The 23,317-nt window shown below is 32.3% G+C and overlaps 1 protein-coding gene across 10 annotated transcripts in view; it reads right to left on the bottom strand.

Annotated features, from left to right (window-relative positions):
• The window catches only part of Dgkb (diacylglycerol kinase beta), a 651,708-nt gene that overhangs the window by 357,326 nt on the left and 271,065 nt on the right, over positions 1-23,317 (bottom strand). For all 10 annotated transcript variants that reach the window (XM_078040040.1, XM_005328769.5, XM_078040041.1 and 7 more), the window contains 3 exons: positions 23,137-23,222; positions 21,006-21,095; positions 10,004-10,164 (listed from right to left, as the gene is read on the bottom strand). In XM_078040040.1, the coding sequence (XP_077896166.1) occupies positions 10,004-10,164; positions 21,006-21,095; positions 23,137-23,222 (337 nt within the window). The remainder of the gene's footprint in view (positions 1-10,003; positions 10,165-21,005; positions 21,096-23,136; positions 23,223-23,317) is intronic.

Genomic DNA, 23,317 nt, shown 5'->3' with positions numbered 1-23,317 from the left:
ATGTAACACTGAAGTCACTGAGATTTCAAAATCTTGAATCTGAAGCATTTGTAACCTGAGATGAGATAGAAGCTGTTTCGTGAAATTTCAGGATATCACTTGACCCACTAGGTACCTAACTACATCTTATTTGAGTCTCTTTAATTTCCTTCGTTCCTTCCTTTCCTCTTGCCCCCCCCTTCTTCCTCCTTTCTCTTTCCTCCCTATTTCTCTCTTCCTTTATTATTTTCTCAGAACACATTACATGATGTCTACCCTCTTTATAAAATTTTATAGTAAAATAGTGAACATTATTACTGACTACAGTTTGAATAAATGATTTAAAGATCTCTAGAACTTATATGTTTGACTGAAACTTTATGCTCATTGACTAATAATTCTTGACTTTCCCTGCCCACAGCCCTGGTAACCACTATTCATTATTCAGTTTTATGGATCTATTTTAGGTACCTCAAATAAGTGAAAATATGCAGTATTTTGTTTTCAGTGATTAGTTTATTTCATCCAGATAATGCCCACAAGGCTCGTCCTTGTTGTTGGATATTTTATTGAAGAATTTCCTTCTTTTTAAGGCAAATGATATTCATTTATATAAAGATATCACATTTTCTTTATAATTAATCTATCATTGGTCATTGGTATTTTTTCTACATCATTTTTTGTTGTTTCTATATATGTTGTTCTATAACATTATTCAAATATTAGAAAAATATTTCTTCTTACACCTTGGATGTTGACAAGTGCTACAGTAAATACAGGAGGGATAATCTTTTCAAGATCCTGATTTCAATCTTCTGAGATGTATACCAAAAAGTGGGATTGCTATACTACATGATACCTATATTTTTAACTTTCTAAGAAACTTCCACACTGTTTCTAATAATGGATTCACCATTTTGATTCACACCAACTCTGCAAGAGTCCCAATTCCCCACATCCTTGGCTATACTAATCATCTTTATTTTTTGGAAAATAGCTATCCTTATAGGCGTAAAGTGATATCTCATTGTGATTTTGATTTAAATTTCCTTGATGATTAGTGATATTAAGCATATTTTCATATAGCTGTTCATTATTTTAAATGTCTTCTTTAGAGAAACATTTATGCAATTCCTTTGCTTGTTTTATAATAATGTTATTAATATTTATTTATTTATTTATTGCTATTCAATTATGGGAGTTCTTTATTTTTTCTTGAGGATTAACCACTTATCATATAAACAATTAGTACATGCATTCTCCCATTCCATCAATTGGCTTCACTCTGTGGGTTAATTCCTTTGCTATGCAAAAGCATTTTAGTTTGATATAGTCTTACTTATTTTTGGTTTTGCTGCCTGTGCTTTTGGTGGCGTATTTAAATAATCAGTGCCAACACCAAAGTCAATAAAGTTTCCTCATCCATTTTCTTCCAGGAGTTTTACAGTCTCAAGTAAGCACTTAATTCATTAATCTACTTTTATTTGTGTGTGTGCTATACGGGTTCAATTTCATTCTTTTAACTATGAATATTCAGTTTGCTCAACAGTATTTTAAAGATATTTTCCTTTTTCTATTGTATATTTTGGCAACCTATTGTATATATTGTTCCAATTGTTGATACGACTGTCTTTATGCCAGTGCCATTCTTTGTGAATTACTGTTGCTTTGTAATATAGTATGAATTCAGGAAGTGAATTCTCTTGCTTTGTTTGAAATTAATTTGTGGAATTTTGTGTTTACATATGAATTTATGGTTTTTTTTCCTGTTTCTATAAAACAAATGTCATTGGGCTATTTTGTAGATTTTACGTTGCATTCGTAGATTGCATTGTGTGGTATGGACTTTTTAACAATATTATTCTTCGATTTTTTTTGGAAGAATGTGAGAAATATTAGCATTACATCTTTAAATGTTTGACAAAATTCACTATTGAAGCTATCTAGTTCCATATATCCTTTGTTGGGTAGTTTTTCTGTTAGTGATTCAATTGCCATGTAATTTATATATCTGTTCATATTATTTTTTCATAATGGATACTTTGTTTCTAGAAACTTTTTTTTCCCTCTAGCTTGTTCAAATTGTTTTTAATAGTCCCCTTTTAAAATTTATGTTGTATCACTTATAATGTATCTTCTTTAATTTATTGTTGTATTCATTTGAGTCTTCTTTTTTTCTTATTCTAGCTAAGGATTTGTCAATTATAATTAATTTCTTTTAAAAAGCCCTTTAGTTTCATGATTTTTTCTATTTTAAAAAATTTTCCATTTCACTTATTTCTCCTATAGATTTGCCATTTTCTTTTAACTTTGGACTTGATTTATTCTAACCTTTTTTTTTTTTTTACAGTGTTAGGATGCTTATTTTTAATGCACATGTTCAAACATGAACCACCCTGTTAGTTTTACAGCAAACCTTAATGTTGGTAAGTTATATTTTAATTTTCATTTGTCTTGAGATCTTTTCTAATTGTCCATTTGATTTCTTTGTTGATAAAAGGGATGTTTTTGAGTATGTTTTTTAATTACTGTATTTTTGAAATTTTCAGATTTGCTACTGATTTCTAGTTTTGTTACCTGCACATAGAAAGGGTATTTCTATTTTAAGATGAGAACAACTTAACTTGAACTGTGTGAAAAAACTATATTTTAACTTCTCATGTCATGTTTTATGCTTTTATCACATTTTACATCTTTTCATATTATATGTTCTAATTTATATATTTTTAGTAATAGTTATTTTTTAGTGCTTTTTGCTTTTAACTTTTGCACTGGAATTATAAGTGATTTACCCATTAACATTATGGAGTACAGCCTCCTGTGTTTACCTTTATTAATGGATGTCATCTTTTCTTGTGCTGTTTTGTTGCTGGTTAGCATTACAAGTTTTTCAACTTAAACAACTATATTAAGCATTTCCGGTAAGGCATTTCTAGTGGCAATGAACTCTCTCAGTTTTGTTGTCTGAGATTTTCTTTGTCCTTCATTTCAGGGGACAGCTTTACAGTGTATAATTATTTTTTGTTGGCAGTCCTCTCACACCCCGCCATCCCACAACAGTTTAAATATATGCTCCCACTCTCTAATGACTTTGAAATTCCAATGCAAACGTCATCAGTTAATTTGATAGTTTTTCCCTTGCTTGTGACAAGTCACTTTCCTTTTGCTGCTTTTAAAGTTCTCTTGGTCTCATAATTTTAACAATCTGATTTTAATGTGTTCAGTGTGCTTTTTTTAGTTCATCTTATTCATCTCTACTTAGGCTTCTTGGATCTTGTTGTATATTTTCTTCTCCACAGCTAATAAGAGCTAATTCTTTGAATAGTTTTGGTTATTTCTCTCCTCTCCTGAGATATCCAGAGTGTATACCTTAGTCCACTAGATGGTATTCCATAAGTGTCCTAAGTTTTCTTCACTCTTCCTTTTTCTTTTCATTTTTCATTCTGATTCTTCAATTCATTCCTTTTTTTTCTTTGGCTTTTTTGATAATATTTTCCAGTGATCTGTCTTCAAGTTATCCTTTTTTGTGCTTGATCTACTTTACTGCTGAATGCTTCTGATGAATTTTCAGTTCACTTATTATGTTCTTCAGTTTCAGGGTTTTTACTTGATATTTTTTATCATTTTGTTGAAAATGTATCCTTGTTTATTCATTGTTCTTTTGAATTCAGTGAACATTTTTAATGAAAGTTATTTTTCATTCTCTGTCAAGTAAATCATATAAATATTTATTTAGGATGAGCTTCTGGAGAATTATTTTGTTTATATGCTTAAAACACTATTGCCTAGTTCTTCATTTTCCTTAGTGTTCTGTATCAGTAGTATCATCACAGTTGACAGCTGCCTCTCCCAGTCCTCACAGACTAATTTTATGCAGAAAGCCTCACCAATTAACCAGATGAGAGGTCTTGAAGACTTGACCAACTCTTTGAATCTCTAGGGAGAAATGGAAGCAGCATTTTTGTCTGATTGCTGTGTGCTTATGCATAAAATGGGAGTTTGGGTTTGTAACAGACAAATTCTCCATTTCTGTTCTCCTCCAGAACTGTAGACCTATGTTGAACCTGTCAGAGTTTGAAGACTAGTGAGACAGATGCTAGTTTTTAGGGAAGTCCTGAATAAATTTAGGTATTAGATGTATGGATTTATGCTTTCCCAGATGGAAACTGAAAGCTGGAATTTTTCATTCACTTGTTCTTTGCTGAGCAGTGTGAAGGATCAATGTTGTCAACCAGGCTAAGTCCCTGCTCTGTTTTTCCCTAGATGACTAAACAAACTCCAGATCATCTGGAGTTATGCCAGAGTTAGGGTCTGTAACACAGGGGTATCCTGAATCTTTGTACCAACCTCAGTGAGTCTTGTTTTTATTCTCCCAAGGTGCAGGAGCCTTTTACTTCATTTCTGATTTACCACTGAGAATTCATCTTTGAGTTATTGTTACAGTGGTGTTTTGGGGGGGATTAGGGTAGTAAAGATGCCATGTTGCTGACATCACTCCTGTTATTTTTACTTTAATATCAAAAAAATTTTAAAACTTGTGGTAAAAATTCCTGGGCTGGGTATATAGCTCAGGCATAGGGTACTTGCTTAGCATATGCAAGGCCTTGGGTTCAATCCCAATACCATAGTAAATAAGTACACAAATAAAATTTTCCTTCTTTATTATTATTTAAAATAGAACTACTGTATGATCCAGCAATCCTATTAATGGATATCTATCCCAAGGAAATGAAATCAGTATGTTGAGGAAATACCTGCCTTCCCATTTTTAAAAATGTAGCACTATCCACAATAGTCAAAAGTTTTAAACAACCTAAGTATCAATCAACTACTGAATGGATAAAGAAAATGTGGTACATATATACCATGAAATATTATTAAGCCATAAAAATAATGAAATCCTAATATTTGTGACAATATGGATGGAGTTGGTGATCACTTTGTTTCATTAAATAAGGCAGGCATAGAAAGCACTGCATGAACTTATATAAGAACTTAAAAAGTTGATTTCATGAAAGTTTAGAATAAAATAGGGGATACCAAAGGCTAGGAAGAGTAGGAAGAACCAGGGGGGTGGGGGGAGAAAAGTTTGATCAATGGATACTAAATTGCACTAAGTAGGAGTAAAAAATTTTGGTGGGCTATTTTACAGCATTTTTACATTTTACTTATGACTAGGTGGGTACTTATATCTTAAAACTATAGAAAAAGGGATTTTTAAAAAGTTTTCACCATGAAGAAGTTATAACAGCTAAGTAAATATGTTTAACCTAATTCTACAACATATATCAAAAAATCACATATTACTTAAAGTAATATATACAAATATTATATCAGTTGAAAAAAAATAGGACAAAAACATTAGTCTTTTAAAAGTCAACTTTATTGTCCAAATTTCTCCATTTATTTATTCTAATTTATTAGACTTCTTGGCAATTTTCATCTAGTAAGCCATTGTCTTCTTGAAATAATCTTTTGTCTACCCAAACATCTTATTCTTTAATTTTCCTTCTGCTTCATTTGCCTTTACTTTTCAGGGAAGTTCCCAGATCCTCCTTCGCTAGCAAGTATCTAGGTATTAATAAAACTTGAGGTTTTATCCTAAAGTTTCGTTTCTTCTTTTTGAACTATTTACCATTAATTACATCAGTGTATACTGATTTAAGTATTTGCTGCAATAGATGTAAAATAATGGGCAAACTTTTCATCCATTTTCTGACTGTACACTTTTTTGCACTGTGACTAAATTCCATCGAGAGAACAAGTTTGTCTTTCCACTCCTTATATCTAAGCTTAGCCATGTGACATTCTTTGACCAATGAATCATTCACAAACTTGATGCAAAGGCTTGAATAGTGTTTGAACAGTGGGGTTAATCCTCTGACTACTGAGAATTCTTCCACCAACATGTGATAAAGCCATGACGAAACAGCATATCATAATCATACCAGTAGCCAGAATAAACTGCAAGATTCATGAATGAATCATGGACAGACTAGTCCCAGATAATTTGCCACTGATGGTTCTCCATGGAGGGTAACCACAGACTTTTAAACACGAAATCCCATAATTAAAACTTTGTTTTGAAACTTAGTCTTGAAGATTAAGCCCTGAAGCTTTCTTTTCTTTCATCCTTTTAACACTATGAATTCTGTTTTCAAAATATTTCTTAAGTATATCCAATTATTTCAGTGATCATGACTCTTAGTATCTTTACCTGTCCCTGACTGAATAAGATATGCTAAACTGGCCTCTTTGCTTCCATTCCTGTAAATCTCCATGAGGCAACTGGAATAATTTTTAATAGAGTAGTTCTTTTAATTGACTTTCTTGAAGTGACTTGTCATATTAACAAATATTTTTCTCCATAAGTCATAAAAGATTGTTGTTAAGATACTATCTATAAACTTGAACATTTTTTCCCATTTTGAGGTATGATTATCACGTCATTGATGCTATTTCCAAACCTGTTTATGCAAATTTGGGGTTTAATAATATTTAATTACATATAAAAAGAATATATGATTATAAATATGTTTTTATGGAAACAAGTCAATTGCTGTGGGAAGGCTGTTGTAAGTATAATGCTGGAATTTTGCTCTTTAATTACATCTGAGAGATAATTATTAATAATTATTAAAAATAATTGTAAAAATCCAGAACAAAATGGAATACATTGCTATTTTAGTGTTTTTTGATTTTTTGCTCCACTTTCAAGAAACTGAATTGGCAATCATAGGTGGCTTATTGTGGAGTGTGATTTATATATCAAAGTGTGAAAAACTCTAGTGAATGGCCTGTATTTGAAGAAAGAATATTGGCTGGGCTTTTTAGAATACGTTGACCAATTCTATTATATTTATAGGTTTAAAATGAAATATTTAAAGTTGTATTATCATTTCTATGATACTTGTTTTGTCTGTCTTTCAATTAATGTCTGACTCTCACCTCTAGTAGAAGATATCCTGCTATCCATAAACTGTACTACTTTATTTTTCAATTATAATCATTCAAACCTTCAGTGGCTTATCACTAAAATGACAAATCCAATAGCTTCCAAGAGCCTTACAGACCAGACTGTAGCCATTTCTACAGATGCCTTTCATGTCATTCACTCCCACTCTCCCTCTATGCTCCAGGCACACTGGTCTAAGTGGTCTTTGAAGACACAAAGCTCTTTCTCACCTCGAGCCCTTCACATACAACTATATAGACCTGGTATGTTCTTTCTATCTCTTTGGTGTCCAGCTCAGTATTCTTCAGATCTCATTCTTAAATGAAAATTTTTATATAAGCCATTCCTGACTATCAGATCTAAAGTTGATGTCCCTTATTCTAGGTCATGGTAACTTTTGTTTCTTTCACTTCATTTACCATGTTTAAAAAGCTTTATGTTTATTTATGTTTTAGTGAATGCCTATCAAAAAATCTCCTTTATTTGAGAGTTGTCTGAAACAGTAGTAATCTTTATGGCAAATGAACAAGAGAGGTCAGTGCCTTAATTTTCAAGACTGATTAAGAGAAGTGATTATCCAGTAAACTAGCCAGAAATTTAACAGTCGGCTTTGGGAATGAGATAGTCACAATGGGTAAAGATACACTGTTAGAGAAAGCAAAGGAAATCTTAGTTATTTTCATATCACTGCTTAAATGAGAGGACATGTAAATAAACAGAAGATAAAAAAACTAAACCTGATGTATAATTTTTTGAACTTTGAATATGATCCTCAAAGAACACATGGTTCCATCTAAAAGCAAAGGGGAAACGATGTACTACCTCAAAATGTTTGAGTACAAATTCTAGTTAACTATACTGATACAGGATTGATATCTTGGAAGCCAGGATCAAAACAAAATAAAATTTAAAAAAAATTGAGGCAACAGCATGAGTACACCACAGAGGAGAAAGTCTCCACAGAAAAGTCACTAAACAAGCAAGCATTGACAGTCCATGCAAAAGAATGAAAATCCAGAGTCGTTAAGATATACAAATACAATTTCTAGTTTCTAACAAAAATATGCAAAAGAATATGAAAGTATGTTTGGGTCCCTGGTGTTGGACTTAGCAAAGACTTCATAATAACTATTATAATCATGTCAAAAAACTAAAGTTAACCATATTTAATGAATAAAGGAAAGTATAGCAACAATGATTCTTCACACATAAAAATTCTAATTAAAGATAAGAAATGATTAAAAAATGAAAATTCTGGAGTTAAAAATTATAGTACTCAAAACAAATGATCAAAAATTCCTAAAGAGATTTTAAAAATTAACATCATTCATAATATCCAAAGACTGTAAACAATCCAAATAGCCATCTATTGGTGAAGGAATAATGTATAATACACACATATAATGAATTATCATTCAGCAAAAAAAAGGAAAATTGCATTCACATAGTTTACATGAATGAACTTCAAGCAAATGTTACGTAAATAATCAAGATGAAAAAGACCATATAGAACATGATTTCCTTCATATAAAATGTCCTTAAAACAAGCATTAGAAAACAGATTAGTTATTGCTTAACATTGGGGGAGGGAGTCAAAACTGTTTACAAATGGGGATTAGAGTTCTTGTTTGGCTGTTAAAATATCCCAAAATAGGGATAAAATATTAAAATCATTAAAAGTACACTCAAATGAGTGAATCAGGTTATGCTGAAGGTACACACTAATAAAACAACTGAAAATACTGTTTCATATCAATATGATAGGAAAGCTGTATTTGTTTTGTTTGTTTGTTTGCTTTTATCACTGTGACCAAAATACCAGAAAATAATAATTTAAAGGAGGATAGTTTATTTTGGTTCACTTTCCAGAAGTTTCTATCTATAGTCAGCTGGCTTCACTGCTTTGAGACTTATAGTGAGGTAGAGACATGATGGTTGATGTGGCAGAGGAAAGCTATTCTCCTCTTAGTAACCAGGAAGCAGAGAGAGTAAGGAAGGGGCTGGAGACAAGATTTATGTCCTTCTAGTGAACTCCTTCAGTGATCAACCAACTTCTTCCAGCTAGGCTTCACTTCCTACTTTTTCCACCACCTCCCATTAATGTTATCAAGTTATAAAACTCTCAGTGAACTAATCCACTGATGAAGTCACAGTCCCATGATACAATTACTTTCATAAAGCATTGCCTCTGAAAATTGCTCCCCTTGGGGCCAAGCCTTCAACACATGAGCCTTTGGGGGACATTCAAGATCCAAACCATAACAAGAACTTCTCAGGATCAAGATACATTACAAATACATTGCAATAATAATAACCATCAAAGTATTAATTCATTGTGTATTTTGTCTTTATTATGTAGCATTATTTGAAGTCCTTAAATTATAATCATATTATATGTAACTTTCTAGAAAGGAAATAAATAACATGGTACTAGTAAATGAATACATTCAGATTAAATAATTTTCTCAAGGACGCTTACAGAGGTAGCTTGACCCTTCATTTAACAGACTCAACTGTTACTTTTTATAGTGTGTGTGTGTGTGTGTGAGAGAGAGAGAGAGAGAGAGAGAGAGAGAGAGAGAGAGAGAGAGAGAAAGGAGAGAGAGAGACAAAGACACAGAGAGAAATAAGATGTAAAATTTATACTGAAATACATACATCAAATGCAATGCAATGCTATCATATATGTATTTTTACCTGCATAATTATTGGATAAATACATGTAAATAAAAGAATTATAAAATGATCAATTCCTCAACAATTAAAATTTTCATATCTTATAAACCATTCTAAGCTTCAACTTAGTAACAAAAATGGTCAGGCTGAAAAAATGGATCCCTTTCCTTTGTTTAACACATAAAAATTTTATAAATTGCTGATATTCTGACTTTAAATAAATTCATAAGCTTTATTATTGCCTATTAGAAGAGGTGTTTTGCTGACACAAAGATAAAATAAATTATTTATAATCAGCAAATTTTCATTGTGTAACAGTTTTCATACAGTGTTTATCCAAGGCAGGTTAAAAAAAAAAAAAAAAAAAAAACAAGATGCAGTGGAAAATCTTACCACACCAATGGAAAAGTAATTGTTGATGATACTGTAAGGCACTGGGTCTCCTTTCTCATCTTTGTCATTAGGTATGACTTCAAACTTCCACCTGTCCAACATGATTTCTGTGCTGGTTTCAATGTCTTTTAGTATTTTCATCAGATTCTCACCTTCATAACCTAATGAAAAAAAATTATCTTGAGAAAAAAAGCTAAAAAGTAACAAAAGCTGTTATTTTGTCTTTAGATGTATTCATGGATATAAATTATTCTAAAGCTAAATAAGGCATTTAAAGTTAATTCTACCACCAAAGTAAGAATTAACTATAATCTTACCATAAACATACCAAGATTTTCTTAGCTTTTATTTGCAATGCATATTTCTGTTCTATGGTTCAAATTTTCAGTACACCCAATTGCCAAATGAACATATCTGTTGTATATCCCCACAAATGTTTCAATACATTCAAACCATCTTAGAAAGATATCACCCTCCACCCAGTTGCTGAACCTAGATGCCATTTTAGACTTTTCATTCCTCCTTTATTCTCTCCTCTAGCAACAGAGGAATTTTAGTTTAAATAAAAAGATCCTGCTCTTTTTTGTTCATTGTAATTCTTTTCTGTCTATTCAGGTGCTCTTTGTCTCTTTAACTAGTTTCCTTCTATTCCTTCAGCATGGTTTTGATAACACTTCTTTTTTGAAGCCACCCTTCTAAAATAACAGATCAGATGCCCCTCCTCTACAGTCCCACAGATGCAGGTTTCAACATCAGCCTTAGCTTAGAACGGACACACTGCACTATTGTTATTTGTGTTTTCCTCACTACAAGCTCTGCTTGCTAAATCTTCATGAATCAATATTTTAATGAATTTGCTACAGAGGAACAAAAAGCCCAAACAGACAGTGTTTGTCTAACAATTTTCTTAAGTTTATCTATGGGTATATATTAGTAGTTAAAACTGTAGCCTCATCTGCTGTGTTACTGTTTTTGTTTTAGTATTAGTTTCCTCTCCTGTCAAATCTAACCTTGGCTGGGAAGATAAAATGAGACATGGCATAAAAGAGGCCTAAAACTTAATTAAAAGTTTTCAACAATATAATACAACTAAAGATAACATCAGAATTTGAAATGTTGTATTAAGTTAAACTCTCTTTTGTGCATGTGTGCATATACACACACCTGCATACATAAAATATACTTCAAAATAATATTTGAGTGGAAAATATTTTTAATAGCTTTTTTTTTCCACATTCAACTTTTGGCTTGTAACTTGCTAATTTACTTGTTAAACAAGGAAATATCAAAGGTTATTTGTCCTCATTAGAGCTGTTAGCATACATATATTGAAAAAAACTCAATGGGTTAAAAGAAAAAAAAAACAGGTACTCTCATATGTCAATATTTCCTAAAACATAGTAAGTTATATTAAAAATGGATTTGCTTAATTATTTATAAGAAGATGAACACAGTCCCACACTAAAAATACTACTTTTGGAGACAACCATTAACTCTTACTTTTCAGAGATTTAAAAAATAATTATGAACCATTTTATGCATACAGCAAAAGTATAACGAATAATAATTACATAGAAATTATTGACTATTTTTCAAAACATATGTCTGATGCAGTGGTGCATCCCTAAAATTCCATTAATTCAAGATTCTGAGGCAGGAATGTCCCAAGTTTGAGGCCAGCCTCAGCAACTTAGCAAGACACTAGGTAAAAAAAAGGGGCCTCGGAGGTGTAACTCAAAAGTAAAACATCCCTGGGTTCAATCCCCAGTAAGAAAAGAAAATAAAAATTTTATTTATATATATATATATATATATGGAATTTTAAAATGTGAATATTAATAATATATACATAATTTAATTCAGTGCCAAAACACTGAATGACTTCAACTTAAAGACTAAAATAATCACATTTACTTATATCAAATTTTTTAATAGTTCTAGTATCATTTTCATTTTTTTAAGAACTATTAAGTTAGCTGGGTATGGTTATTTATACCCGTAATCTCAACAGCTGAAGAGGCTGAGACAGGAGGCTCACAAGTTGTAAGCCAGCGTCAGTAACTACCGGAAGCCCTAAGCAACTTATCGAGATCTTGTATCACAATATAAAATAAAAGGCACTGGGGTGTAGGCTCAGTGGTTAAATGCCTGTAGGTTCAATCCCTGGTAACAGCAACAACAACAAAAGAATAAGAATTTCTAGTCATCAAAATAAAAATTATATATGTGTGTGTGTGTGTGCATTTCTCTACTGAATTAAATTTAAAAGCAGTTAATTATATTCACTTATTTTCCAAGTTTTCCTTTTGTTTTAGAATAAGCAGGATGGGTAGAGGAACAAGATGGCAGAGTACAGAAAGGAGGAAGGCCCAGCAATGCCTCAGCACCAGACTTAGAAAGCAAGCAAGTTACAAAGGAACCTCAATGAAACATAATATTGACCTGTAAAAACAGAACACAGAGCTACAGAAAGTTGGTAATCTGAGCACAAGTAATACTACCTTAGAGATGTGCAGCTCCAGCTGCCAGTGGAGGAAATGGAGGAATGCAGACAAAGGAGCCGTGGAACCAGCAGATAAAGAAATGTTAAAATAAAGAAAAATCGGGAAACCTGCAGTTTACTAATGAGTTGGTAGGGTAAGCTTCTCTGGGAAAACAAATCCTAAGTGGTCCACTGAGGTGAAAGCACTTGGTGCGGGCAGGAAGCCCTGTACAGGCAGACACAGGAATGCAACATGGAAAAGCCTCCCCCAGGGCAGAGCCCGGAACCTGCCAGCAGGTGAGGAAAACTTTCCCCGGGAGCTGGAATCTGGCCCCACGAAGCTCCCACAGCTGCATACAGAGATGGGACCTTGTAAACTCATAAGGGAAATTGCCAGCAGTCGGAGAACAAATTCCCAAAGGTGCCTGAACCTGAGAGACTGAAATAGAACCAAAGAATGTTTTAGGTGAACCACTTAGCATCTGGATCCCAAGGGAGAAAAATCCCATAATGGCTGGCACCCCATAAGAGCTACTGTGAGGAGTTTCACTGTGGCCACAGAATTGCATCTGATTCCAGGAAGAAACGGATAATTCATATCCATAGTGTTGAAGGTAAAACCTGCCGAGGCTTGGTCCCTATGTTCTAAAAGTGGATTTTTTCCAGATGCCCCAGAGATCCAAAATCCATCAGTGATAGAAGCTCCATGTCAGTATGCAGAGTAGATCAAATCTCAAATACCTACCCACAGAACTGCAAAGTCCAAATCCCCCAAACGGGAAATTTCAATGTAGAAGTCCGCATCATCTACACTATAGGATTACATAATTCATCAGGACTCCCCAGTTTATTTCACCCAATACTGGGAGATTAGAAGGTGAGCACTACTATAATTAGCTAGCTGCTAGGTGAGGACCGCAAGCACAGTGGCCAAAAATAGGGAGTTAAAAATAAAAGTAAAGACTGAAAATCCATGGCTGCCAACAGATTTGATCACTGCAGTAGAAACAAGCTCTCTCGCTCTCTCATTAAGACTTTCTCTTTTTCTTTCCTTTTATCTTCTTTTTTCTTTTCCTTTTCCTTATTTCATTATTCCTTCACATTCCCATTTTTTTATTTTTTAAATTTTAAAATATTTTTCATTTAAAAAAAATTATTTCATAATGTTGTAGTATTATTCTTTTTTTTCATTTTTGCGTGATTTTCTGTGTATGTAAATGTGCATGTGTGGTTTTGTATACTCACACTGCAAGGATAGGTTTGAATATATGTATACATACACCAAGAAATTTACTTCAACATCATAAATATTCATGCAACTTACACATTAATAGCCCTCTCTTGCATTATTTAATTAATTCATTAGTTAGCCTAAATTATACTTAGATCAATCATATGAAACTTTTTATCTAAGACCTTATGGTCTTACATAAAAAACAATAACTAATTCCAAAATCAGTACAATATAGGAAATAATTAACATCAGAGCCGAAATTAGTGAAATTTAGCATAAAAAAATGGACAGGATCAATTCAACAAAGAAGAAAAATAAAAACACAAAATTGATAGACCCTTAGCCAATCTTACAAAAAAAGAGAGAAAACCCAAATCAAAAAAATTACAGGTACAAAAGGAAATGTCAAAACACACTCTTCTGAAATCCAGAGGATCATCAAAAACTATTTTTGAAAATGTATATTCCAATAAAACAGAAAAACTAGAAGTCACTAAGCAATTTCTAGACACATAAGATCTGCCCAAATTAAACCAAGAAGATATAGAAAACATAAACATACCAATATCAATTAATGACATTGAAACATCAATTAAAGGCCCTCCAAAAAAGAAAAGCCCAGGACCACATTGATTCTTGGCTGAGTTCTATTATAACTTGAAAAAGAACCTACACCAATCTCTCTCAGATCATTCCATGAAATTGAAAGGGAGGGAACACTCCCAAATATGTTCTATAAAGCCAATATCACTTTAATACCCAAAACAGAAAAAGACAGAACAAGAAAACTGTAAGACTAATCTTACTGATGAATATAGATGTAAAAATCCTTCACAAAATATTATTAAACCACATTCAACAATACAACAAGAAGATAACATACCATGATAAAGTGGATCGCATTTCAGGGATCCAAGGATGGTTCAACATACTCAAATCAAAATAAGTAATCTACTACTTAAACAGAATTAAGAACAGAAATCATATAATCATCTTAATAGATGCAGAAAAGGTCTTTGATAAATTCCAGCACTGTAAAAATGCTGGAGAAGCTAGGGATAGAAGAAATTTACCTCAACATCATAAAGGCTATTTATGACAAACCCAAAGCCAACATCATATTGAATGGAGAAAAACTAAAAGCATTTCCTCTAAAATCAGAAACAAGACAAGGATGTCCACTTTTACTACTGCTATTGAGTCTAGTCCTCAAAACATTAACCAGAATGATCAGGTAAGAAAAAGAAATTAGAGAGCTACAAATAGAAAAAGAAGAAGTAAAACTATCTCTGCTTGATGACATGATTCTATATCTAGCAAACCCCAAAGTCTCTACCAGAAGACTTACAGAGTTTATAAATTAGTTCAACAAAATAGCAGATATAAGCTCAACACCCATAAATCAATAGCTTTCCTATACTCCAACAATGATTCAGCTGAGGAAGAAATCAGAAAAATCATTCCATTCACAATAATCTCAAAAACAAAAGCAAAACAATAACAGCAGGAAAACCAACAACAACAACAACAAAAAAAAAGGGAATTAATCTAAACAAGGATGTGAAAGAGCTCTACATTGAAAATTAGGGAACACCGAAGAAATAAACTGAAGATCTTAAAAGACAGACCTCCCATGTTCTTGGATAGACAGAACTAATGTTGTAAAAATGGCCATACTATCAAAATCATATACAGATTCAATTCAATCTCCATCAAATATCAATGACATTCTGCAAAGAATTAGAAAAAACAATCCTTAAATTTATTTGGAAGAATAACAGACCCAGAAGAGCCAAAGCAATTCTAAACAATGAAAGCCAAATAGTAGACATCATAATACCCATTCTCAAATTATACTACAGACCCATGTAACAAAAACAGCATGGCACTGGCATCAAAACAAACATCAAAACAAACAGAGACAAACCCACCTACTTACAGCTATTTGATACTTGACTAAAAATGCCAAAAATTTATCTTGGAGAAAGATAGCCTTTTTAACAAATGGGGTAGGGAAAACTGGATAATAATATGTAGAAACATGAAACTAAATCACCATTATTCACCTTGCACAAAAGTCAATCCAAATGGATCAAGACTTAAGAATTAGACCAGAAAACTTGCAACTGCTAGAAGAAAACATAGGGTCAACACTCCATCATATTGTTGCTGACACTGACTTCCTTATCAAGACCCCAAAAACACAGAAATAAAACCAAGAATCAATAAGTGGGATGTCATGAAGTTAAAAAGCATTTGCACAGCAAGGGAAATGATTAATAAGAATGTGAATAAAGAATCTATAGAATGGAAGAAAATCTTTTCCAGCTAATCTTCTGATAGGGGACTAATATTCAGAATATATAAAAAATATCATAAGACTTAACATCAAAAAAATAAATAAATGTGCAATACCGAAATGCAGATTTCTTAAAAGAAGAAACACAAATGACTAATATATGAAAAATGTGCAACCTTTCTAGTAATCAGGGAAATACAAATCAAAACTATAATATTTGATTCTATTCCAGTCAGAATGGCAATGGTCAATACAAACAGTTATAAGTGCTAATGAGGTTATAAGGAAAAAGGTACACTTGTACATTGTTGGTGGGACTGCAGACTAGTACCACCACTATGAAAAGCAGTACTGAGATTCCTTAAAAAACTAGGGATGGATCACCGTATGAACCAGCTACCACACTTCTTGGTATTTTCCCCAAAGAACTAAAATCAATATGCTATAACAATACAGCCACATAAATATTTATAGCAGCACAATTCACAATAGCTAAATTATGGAATCAACACAGATGCTTTTCAACAGACAAATGAAATAAGAAATTTTGGTATATATACACAATGAAGTTTTACTCAGCCATAGAAAAGAATAAAATTATGGTACTTGCTGACAAATGAATGAAAATGGAGACTACTATGCTAAGTGAAATAGACTGAAAAACTCAAAAGTCAAATATTTTTTCTCATATATGGAAGCTTAAATAAAATTTAAAAAAAAAGAAGAGGGATGAATAGGATATTGGAAAGACATAGGGAGATTAGTAGTGTAGCAGGGGACTGAGTGGCAGAACAGAGGGATGGGAAAGTAGAAGCAATGGGGAATGAATTTCTAAAAAATCACGTTATGTGTATATATAAAAATACCACAGGGAATTTCATCTTCATATATATTTTTAAAGAACCAATCAAATATAGAAAAATAGATAAGTAAAAGGAATCTAGCAGACTAGAGGAAGAAGAAATAGGGAGGGGAGGAAGACAGGAAGGTAAAGGGGTGGTAAAAGGAGGGGATAATAAACTAAAATCAAATTCACATGCATGTATGATTTTGTTGGGAGGTAAACCATGTATAACTATAAAGCTCTAATAAAAACTAGAGTGAGCACCATAGTTTTTAATTATAAATGAATTAATATATAGATGCATAGTGTGTATATACATACACACACCTACTCATCAGAAAAGTAAGTAAATAATAAGGCTTTAAATAAATTATTGAGCTTGCCTTTACCCATATCTCAGGTTTATAGCAGCATTGTTCATCCTAGCACAGAACAAGATAGGAATAGTAACTAAACAGGAAAATTTAGTGAAATTTAATTACCAGGGCTAGATTGTAGGAGCTCAAAATATTTACCACTAAATATGTTTTCACAGATTTTTATGGCTAAATCTGAGGAAGACTGGTATCAATCAGTCTTATAGCCAAATAAAAAGGGAAAAGCCAATAAATAAACGTATTTTGAGAATTACAACATCTGGAGTTGGAAGCTAATTCACAAAGGCATACTGCAAATTGTAGTCCCCCACTTAACAAATATTTACGACATGCAAGTTTGTATTTATGTATGCCATGCAGTGGCATATAGCCATTACTAAGCATTCCTGAAGTTAAGAAGATTGAATTATTTTAAATAACCAAAACCATTAAATACACAAGCAAAAGCTTGTTTAAAGGAAAGCATGATGGCATTTTCTGTCATTAATTTATTTTAAAAGTGTTAATCACTCTTGTGTAAGAAACAAAATGAGCCAGGAGTGGTGGCACATGCTAATAATCCCAGTAACCAGGAGGCTGAAATAGGAGGATCCCAAGTTCAAGTCCAATCTCAGCAATTTAGTGAGGCCTTAAGCAACTTAGTGAGTCCCTGTCTCAAAATAAAAAATAAAAAGGGCTGGAGATGTAGCTCAGTGGTAAATTGCCCATGGCTTAAATCCCCATTACTGTCTCTCCCCAAAACAAAAAGGAAAAAAATGAACAAAATGAAAATACAATATTTATTTGTTCTTTAATGACATAATTTCTGGATCACTTAATCTACTTAAAAATTCAAATAATTTTTTTCAAATGAAAAAAGCAGAAACAAATATTTGTAAAAGTGTGCCCCATTTAAAACTCTGTCCCTTACCTTTATACTCTATGCAAACAAAATTTTGCTTCCAATATTCTTCAAATTTTTGTTAGATTAATGATGGTTAACAAATTTTCCAAGAGAATGCTAATTAAATATTTTTCAAATGCCTTAGGAACTATTACATTATTACAGTGTAACTCTTTCTAAAATACGGAAATATTGTCCTGTAAAAAAAGTCTTCAAGTCAATACATTTAACTGACATTAAGTGAATCCAGTGATTATTAACGGGATAAAGTACTTTCACAAATATTATACAAAGTACTCATCACAAGCACTGGACAAAGCAATTTAACAGTTTTAAACCAGCTACCTAAGCCCAAGAACCTAGGAGGCAGGCACCATTACTAACTCTGAATTCTGATGAGGAAGGAGTAGAATGTACACAGGTGCTCAACAACATGCCCAAAGCTACACACCTAACAAGACATAATCCCACTTCACATATTTCCTTATTAATAATCTCTAGCCAATGACTTTTGTTTCTCTAATTGTTCACGTTGGGCTCCTTGTTATCTGTTTTTTCCCAAACCCCTTGTCCAGTTCTCCAGCAAGTTCAATCTGTCTAAGCCTGAAAATGCACTTCAAGGTTCTCTACTTACATCACAACACCCTAGTCCAACCTTTAAATTTTCCAGTTGGGGCAACTATAATTTGCATTTTCATTTGTACAATTATACTTTTCCATATTTTCACATTTTTGACCAGTTTATTTTCCACTAAAAAAATTTCTATTTTTAAAAATACAAATATTGGGCTGGGGATATAGCTCAGTTGGTAGAGTGCTTGCCTCCCATGCACAAGGCCCAGAGCTCAATCCGCAGCACCAAAAAAATAGAAAATAAAAAAATACAAATGTCATTGTATTGCTCTACTTCTGAAACTTTTTAGATACACCTTTTGTTTCAAATTCAATCAAATAAAATTCTTGACAGACAATACCCTGCATTGTTTAGCTCTTTACTGACATTCTATACTCACAGTTCACAATACCCCTAACAATCCACCAACTTAGTGCTGCTTGAGCAACCCCTCCAACCTCTCTGAGTCCTCTCAACAGGAAGCTTTTTCTCCCTCCTTATATTTTAAGTCCAGCTTAAATGTTTCTTCCTCAGAGACACCTCCTTGACCAATTAACTAAATAGCCCATAGCTATTATTCATTTTTTGTAACCCTGATCATATTTTGTAAATTGATTTATTGTCTATATACGCAATAAAAATACAATCTTCAAAATGGTAGGAAACATTCATTTATTTCCTTACTCTATATGTATAACCTAGAACAGTGCCATCATGTACCAGACACAAGGAATTCATCACTAATATAGACTTTGACATGTACTTCAGTGCTTCTCTTTGTCTATCTACAATATCTTTATGTGGTTTTATATGACTCACTAGATTGTAAAAAAAATGGACTTCTTCATCAAAATTCAGATTTAATCCACTTACTTATTTGGAAATAAAAATAAAATTAGAAATTTCCAAATATCAAATGTATGTTTCAGAAATGCACTTCAAGGTTCCCTTCTTTTAAATCAATGCACCTGTATGAGAATTGGCAAATATATCTTAGAAGCAATGCTTACGTCTTTATCTCTGTAGATTTCATGATATTTAACTCAATACCTGATGATTTTCTTTTACTACAGTACATTCTTATGAAAATTCCAAATAGATTATATTGTAAGCTTTTTACTTAGTTTATAATTCTCCCCATCTAACATATATACTAGTTGACCAGATAGTCGACTAGGATGGAATAATATTTCTCAAATTTTCTGTAAATCAGAAAATTCTCTCCATCTAATTCTCTCCATCTACTTAGAAAGTGTTTAAAAAGACAATTGCTTGCTCAGGTCCCATCTTCAAAGATTTCAATTTACATATTTAGGGTAAGATCAGGTCACTATATTTTTAACAAGCTCCCCAAGGGCTTCTGATTCATATACCCTTAGTAGAGTCTTTCCAACATCTCTGAGTTTAGATGCTAAAAATATTAATTTCAATTCTTGCTTCTTTAGGAAAATGTGTTGTTCCTCTGTAATCTTCAGATAATGTGTTAGTGACAGCTCAAAATATTTTAAGACCTCATCTTGGAATGCCCTCTCTCTACTCACTCTTTTCTACATACTATTCTATTTACAGTTCTTTGAGTATGCCATGCAATTAACCTCTTTTGAACTTAATGTTTCCTCTATGAAGACTATTCCCAGTTTTATATGGCTGTGTCATTGTCTAATCATCAAATGAGGCCTTCCCTCATTTGGTACCTATTGTCTTGTTAGTACAAAGTCTCTCCATTTATATACAATTTTATGCACCACTAGATTTTAAGGACCTTTCTTTTTTCAACTCTTACCTCTGTATCCCAATTACAGAATACACTGGATAGCAAAAGCTGGTATCAACTATTAAGTATTACTTAAGGCATTCATTTCTGGGAAAGTCATTCATCAGTATTTCATTTTTTTTCTTTGTGATTTTTTTCACATACCTTATATATTAAAAATCTGAACAATATCTTAGAGTCCATCTACATTTACCTCATTTTTCTAAGCAAGAAAAACAAAAACCAAACACAGTTTAAACACTCCCAAACTGAGCTTATCATTAGTACCTGATTAAAGCCAAATACCTGTACTTGCTTTGTACTATATTTGCTCTTCCACTCCATACTATTGTTCAAAATCATATATATATATATATATATATATATATATATATATATTCCATTCTATTTGCTAAAATCACATGACAATTATCACACAATAAAGAAATGCTAGGTTGTTTTTATGGGTATGTGTATGTACTGTGTTCCTGCATCTTTTCTCATGCAGCTGTTTTACCTCCTCCCCATCGCAGGCACCTCGCTAGGTCATTGCCAGTCCCAAGAGGCAGAATAGCAACTGGAGGATGCTTGACTACATTAGCCTTTTCTGTGGAAATAAAAATAAAACAAAATGTTGATCACAGATAGAATAGCAACAAAAATGGTAACCTAACATTAAATGAAAAAGATTTACTTATAATTTTTATTCATTTGTGACAATTGATAAAAAACAAACATAATTATTATCAATGTGACAGGGATTTTTCAAATAATAAATGAGAAAACATTTTAAAATACCATAACTCAGCTGAATATTGTATTTTTTTGTATGTAATCGTGTGTGTGTGCGCACATGTGCGCATGTGTGTGATCTCTGTTAAAATTCCCAGATAGTCATATACCTGCAGTATCAAAACAGGAATGTGACCAGGATACCTTATTAGATTCCAATATAGTCCTTTTTATAGCATCAAATCTAGATCCATTGTACTTTAAGGAATAAAACACATAAAAACAACTGAATTGTAAGGGAGAATAAATTGCTAATATTGTCCTTGAATTGTTTCTACCCACGTGCTGTTTTCTGTCAGAACAAATGAAGACAAAGTTAATACTGAGTAACCTAAGATTAGGTTTTTTGATGAGATCAATCTTTATATCATATAGTGCTTTGAATTTAGAGCAGCATAGATCTCTGTCATTGAAATTCCATATGCTTTTGTTTGAAACATTTTATGCCCCAAGTGAATCTCACAATTGTATATTATTCTTTTTACTTTTCACACCCTCTTTAGTCCTTTAAAGTCAGTGTGGAGATGAGTATAAGAACAGAGGGACTGGGTAATTAAGGGACATGCCACAGATGTAGACTTTAGGGATTAAATAAGCCAAACTCCCCACATTTTTCACTCTGAAATCCACACAAGTCCACAGATACTTTTCCATTAACTTAGAAACTTTTGTAATTCTTGAATTCTGGTTTTCTTCCTTGATAGAGCATATAAATACTGTATACCTTTTTTTTATTGGAAGGACAAGAGCAGAATATTTACTGATTATTTTGTAAAATATTAGTATATTAATGTTGCTAGACTCTTACCAAAAGTGTTACTTATAACATGTATTTTTAAATTTGAATATTTTCAGTATATGAAAAAATATAATCCAAATCAACTAATATAACTTTGTTTTAATCTACAGAGAACAAAACTTCTTAGGTCAATTCTTATTGTGAAAGGATCTGATTCTATTAAAGAAATGTGGATTCAATAACTGGAATGAGATATAAGAGTAAATAAATATTTGTTTGGATTTATTCCTTATAAATGCCAATTTATGTTGTAACTAGTAATCTAAATAATAATAAGTTCTTAGAAGTGCCTAGATCTTAAAAATCAGTTTACATTTTCAGAATTTATCAAGTTTTCTTGTATAGTATTATCACCTTTCTATCCTCAATCATATATTTGTTTTTGTGTTTATAAACTCAAACTCTTTAACTACAGAGAAAATACAAAATAAGGTTAAAGTGTGCCTTCTCACCCAGCTCTGTCAGTTTATAACTCCTAGGCTTTGCTCTAGTTATTTGGCCACTTTAAGCTTAGATTACCTGTGTCTAAGATGAGGTTTGACAGATTTATGGGGAATTAATGAGATGATTTAGGAATATCCAATAGTTATAAATAGGTAGAAAAATTAGCTATGGTAATGATGATGACAGTTGCTGATAATGATATAAATATATACAGAGGGTAAGGTTTTGGGACTTCACATTTAAATCAGGTAAATATATCCATTTGTCACAGACTTTATCAGAAGTGCTAAGATCCGTTTGGCTTCCTTTCTAGGGCAAAGAAACAAGATTTCCTAGAGCCTGATTTGAAAACAACTCTGAAGATTTAGAAAATGCTATGAGAAATGATTAGAAGTTATTTCTAAATTCTTGTAAATTATATCAATTAAAATTCTAAACGATAGAAGAAGGAATTAATCCAGTTACTGTACAACCTGAAAGATGTCAACTTACATAATTGCATCCAAAGATCCTAATGTTGACATTTGGTAGATAGATACATAGAGAGATAGATAAAACAGAATTTTAGGTCATTATTCTCACACAAGCCACATTAAGTACTTTTCCTCATTACCTATGCAATCCAGAATCCAGCCCACGGTTCCATCTCCACCACAGGCTAACACTCTGAAGTCAGGAACATCCCGGAAAAAGTTTAACCTGAAAAATAAACATGTTATGGCACATGACTGATATTTAAAAATGAGGATTTTGTTGGTTTTTTTATTCCTGCCATTTTATCCAATTAACTATAT

Source organism: Ictidomys tridecemlineatus, chromosome 2 (assembly GCF_052094955.1).
Source record: "Ictidomys tridecemlineatus isolate mIctTri1 chromosome 2, mIctTri1.hap1, whole genome shotgun sequence".
Lineage (NCBI taxonomy): Eukaryota > Metazoa > Chordata > Mammalia > Rodentia > Sciuridae > Ictidomys > Ictidomys tridecemlineatus.
Note: the sequence above shows the minus strand (reverse complement) of the source record. Positions and strands in the feature narration are given on the sequence as shown.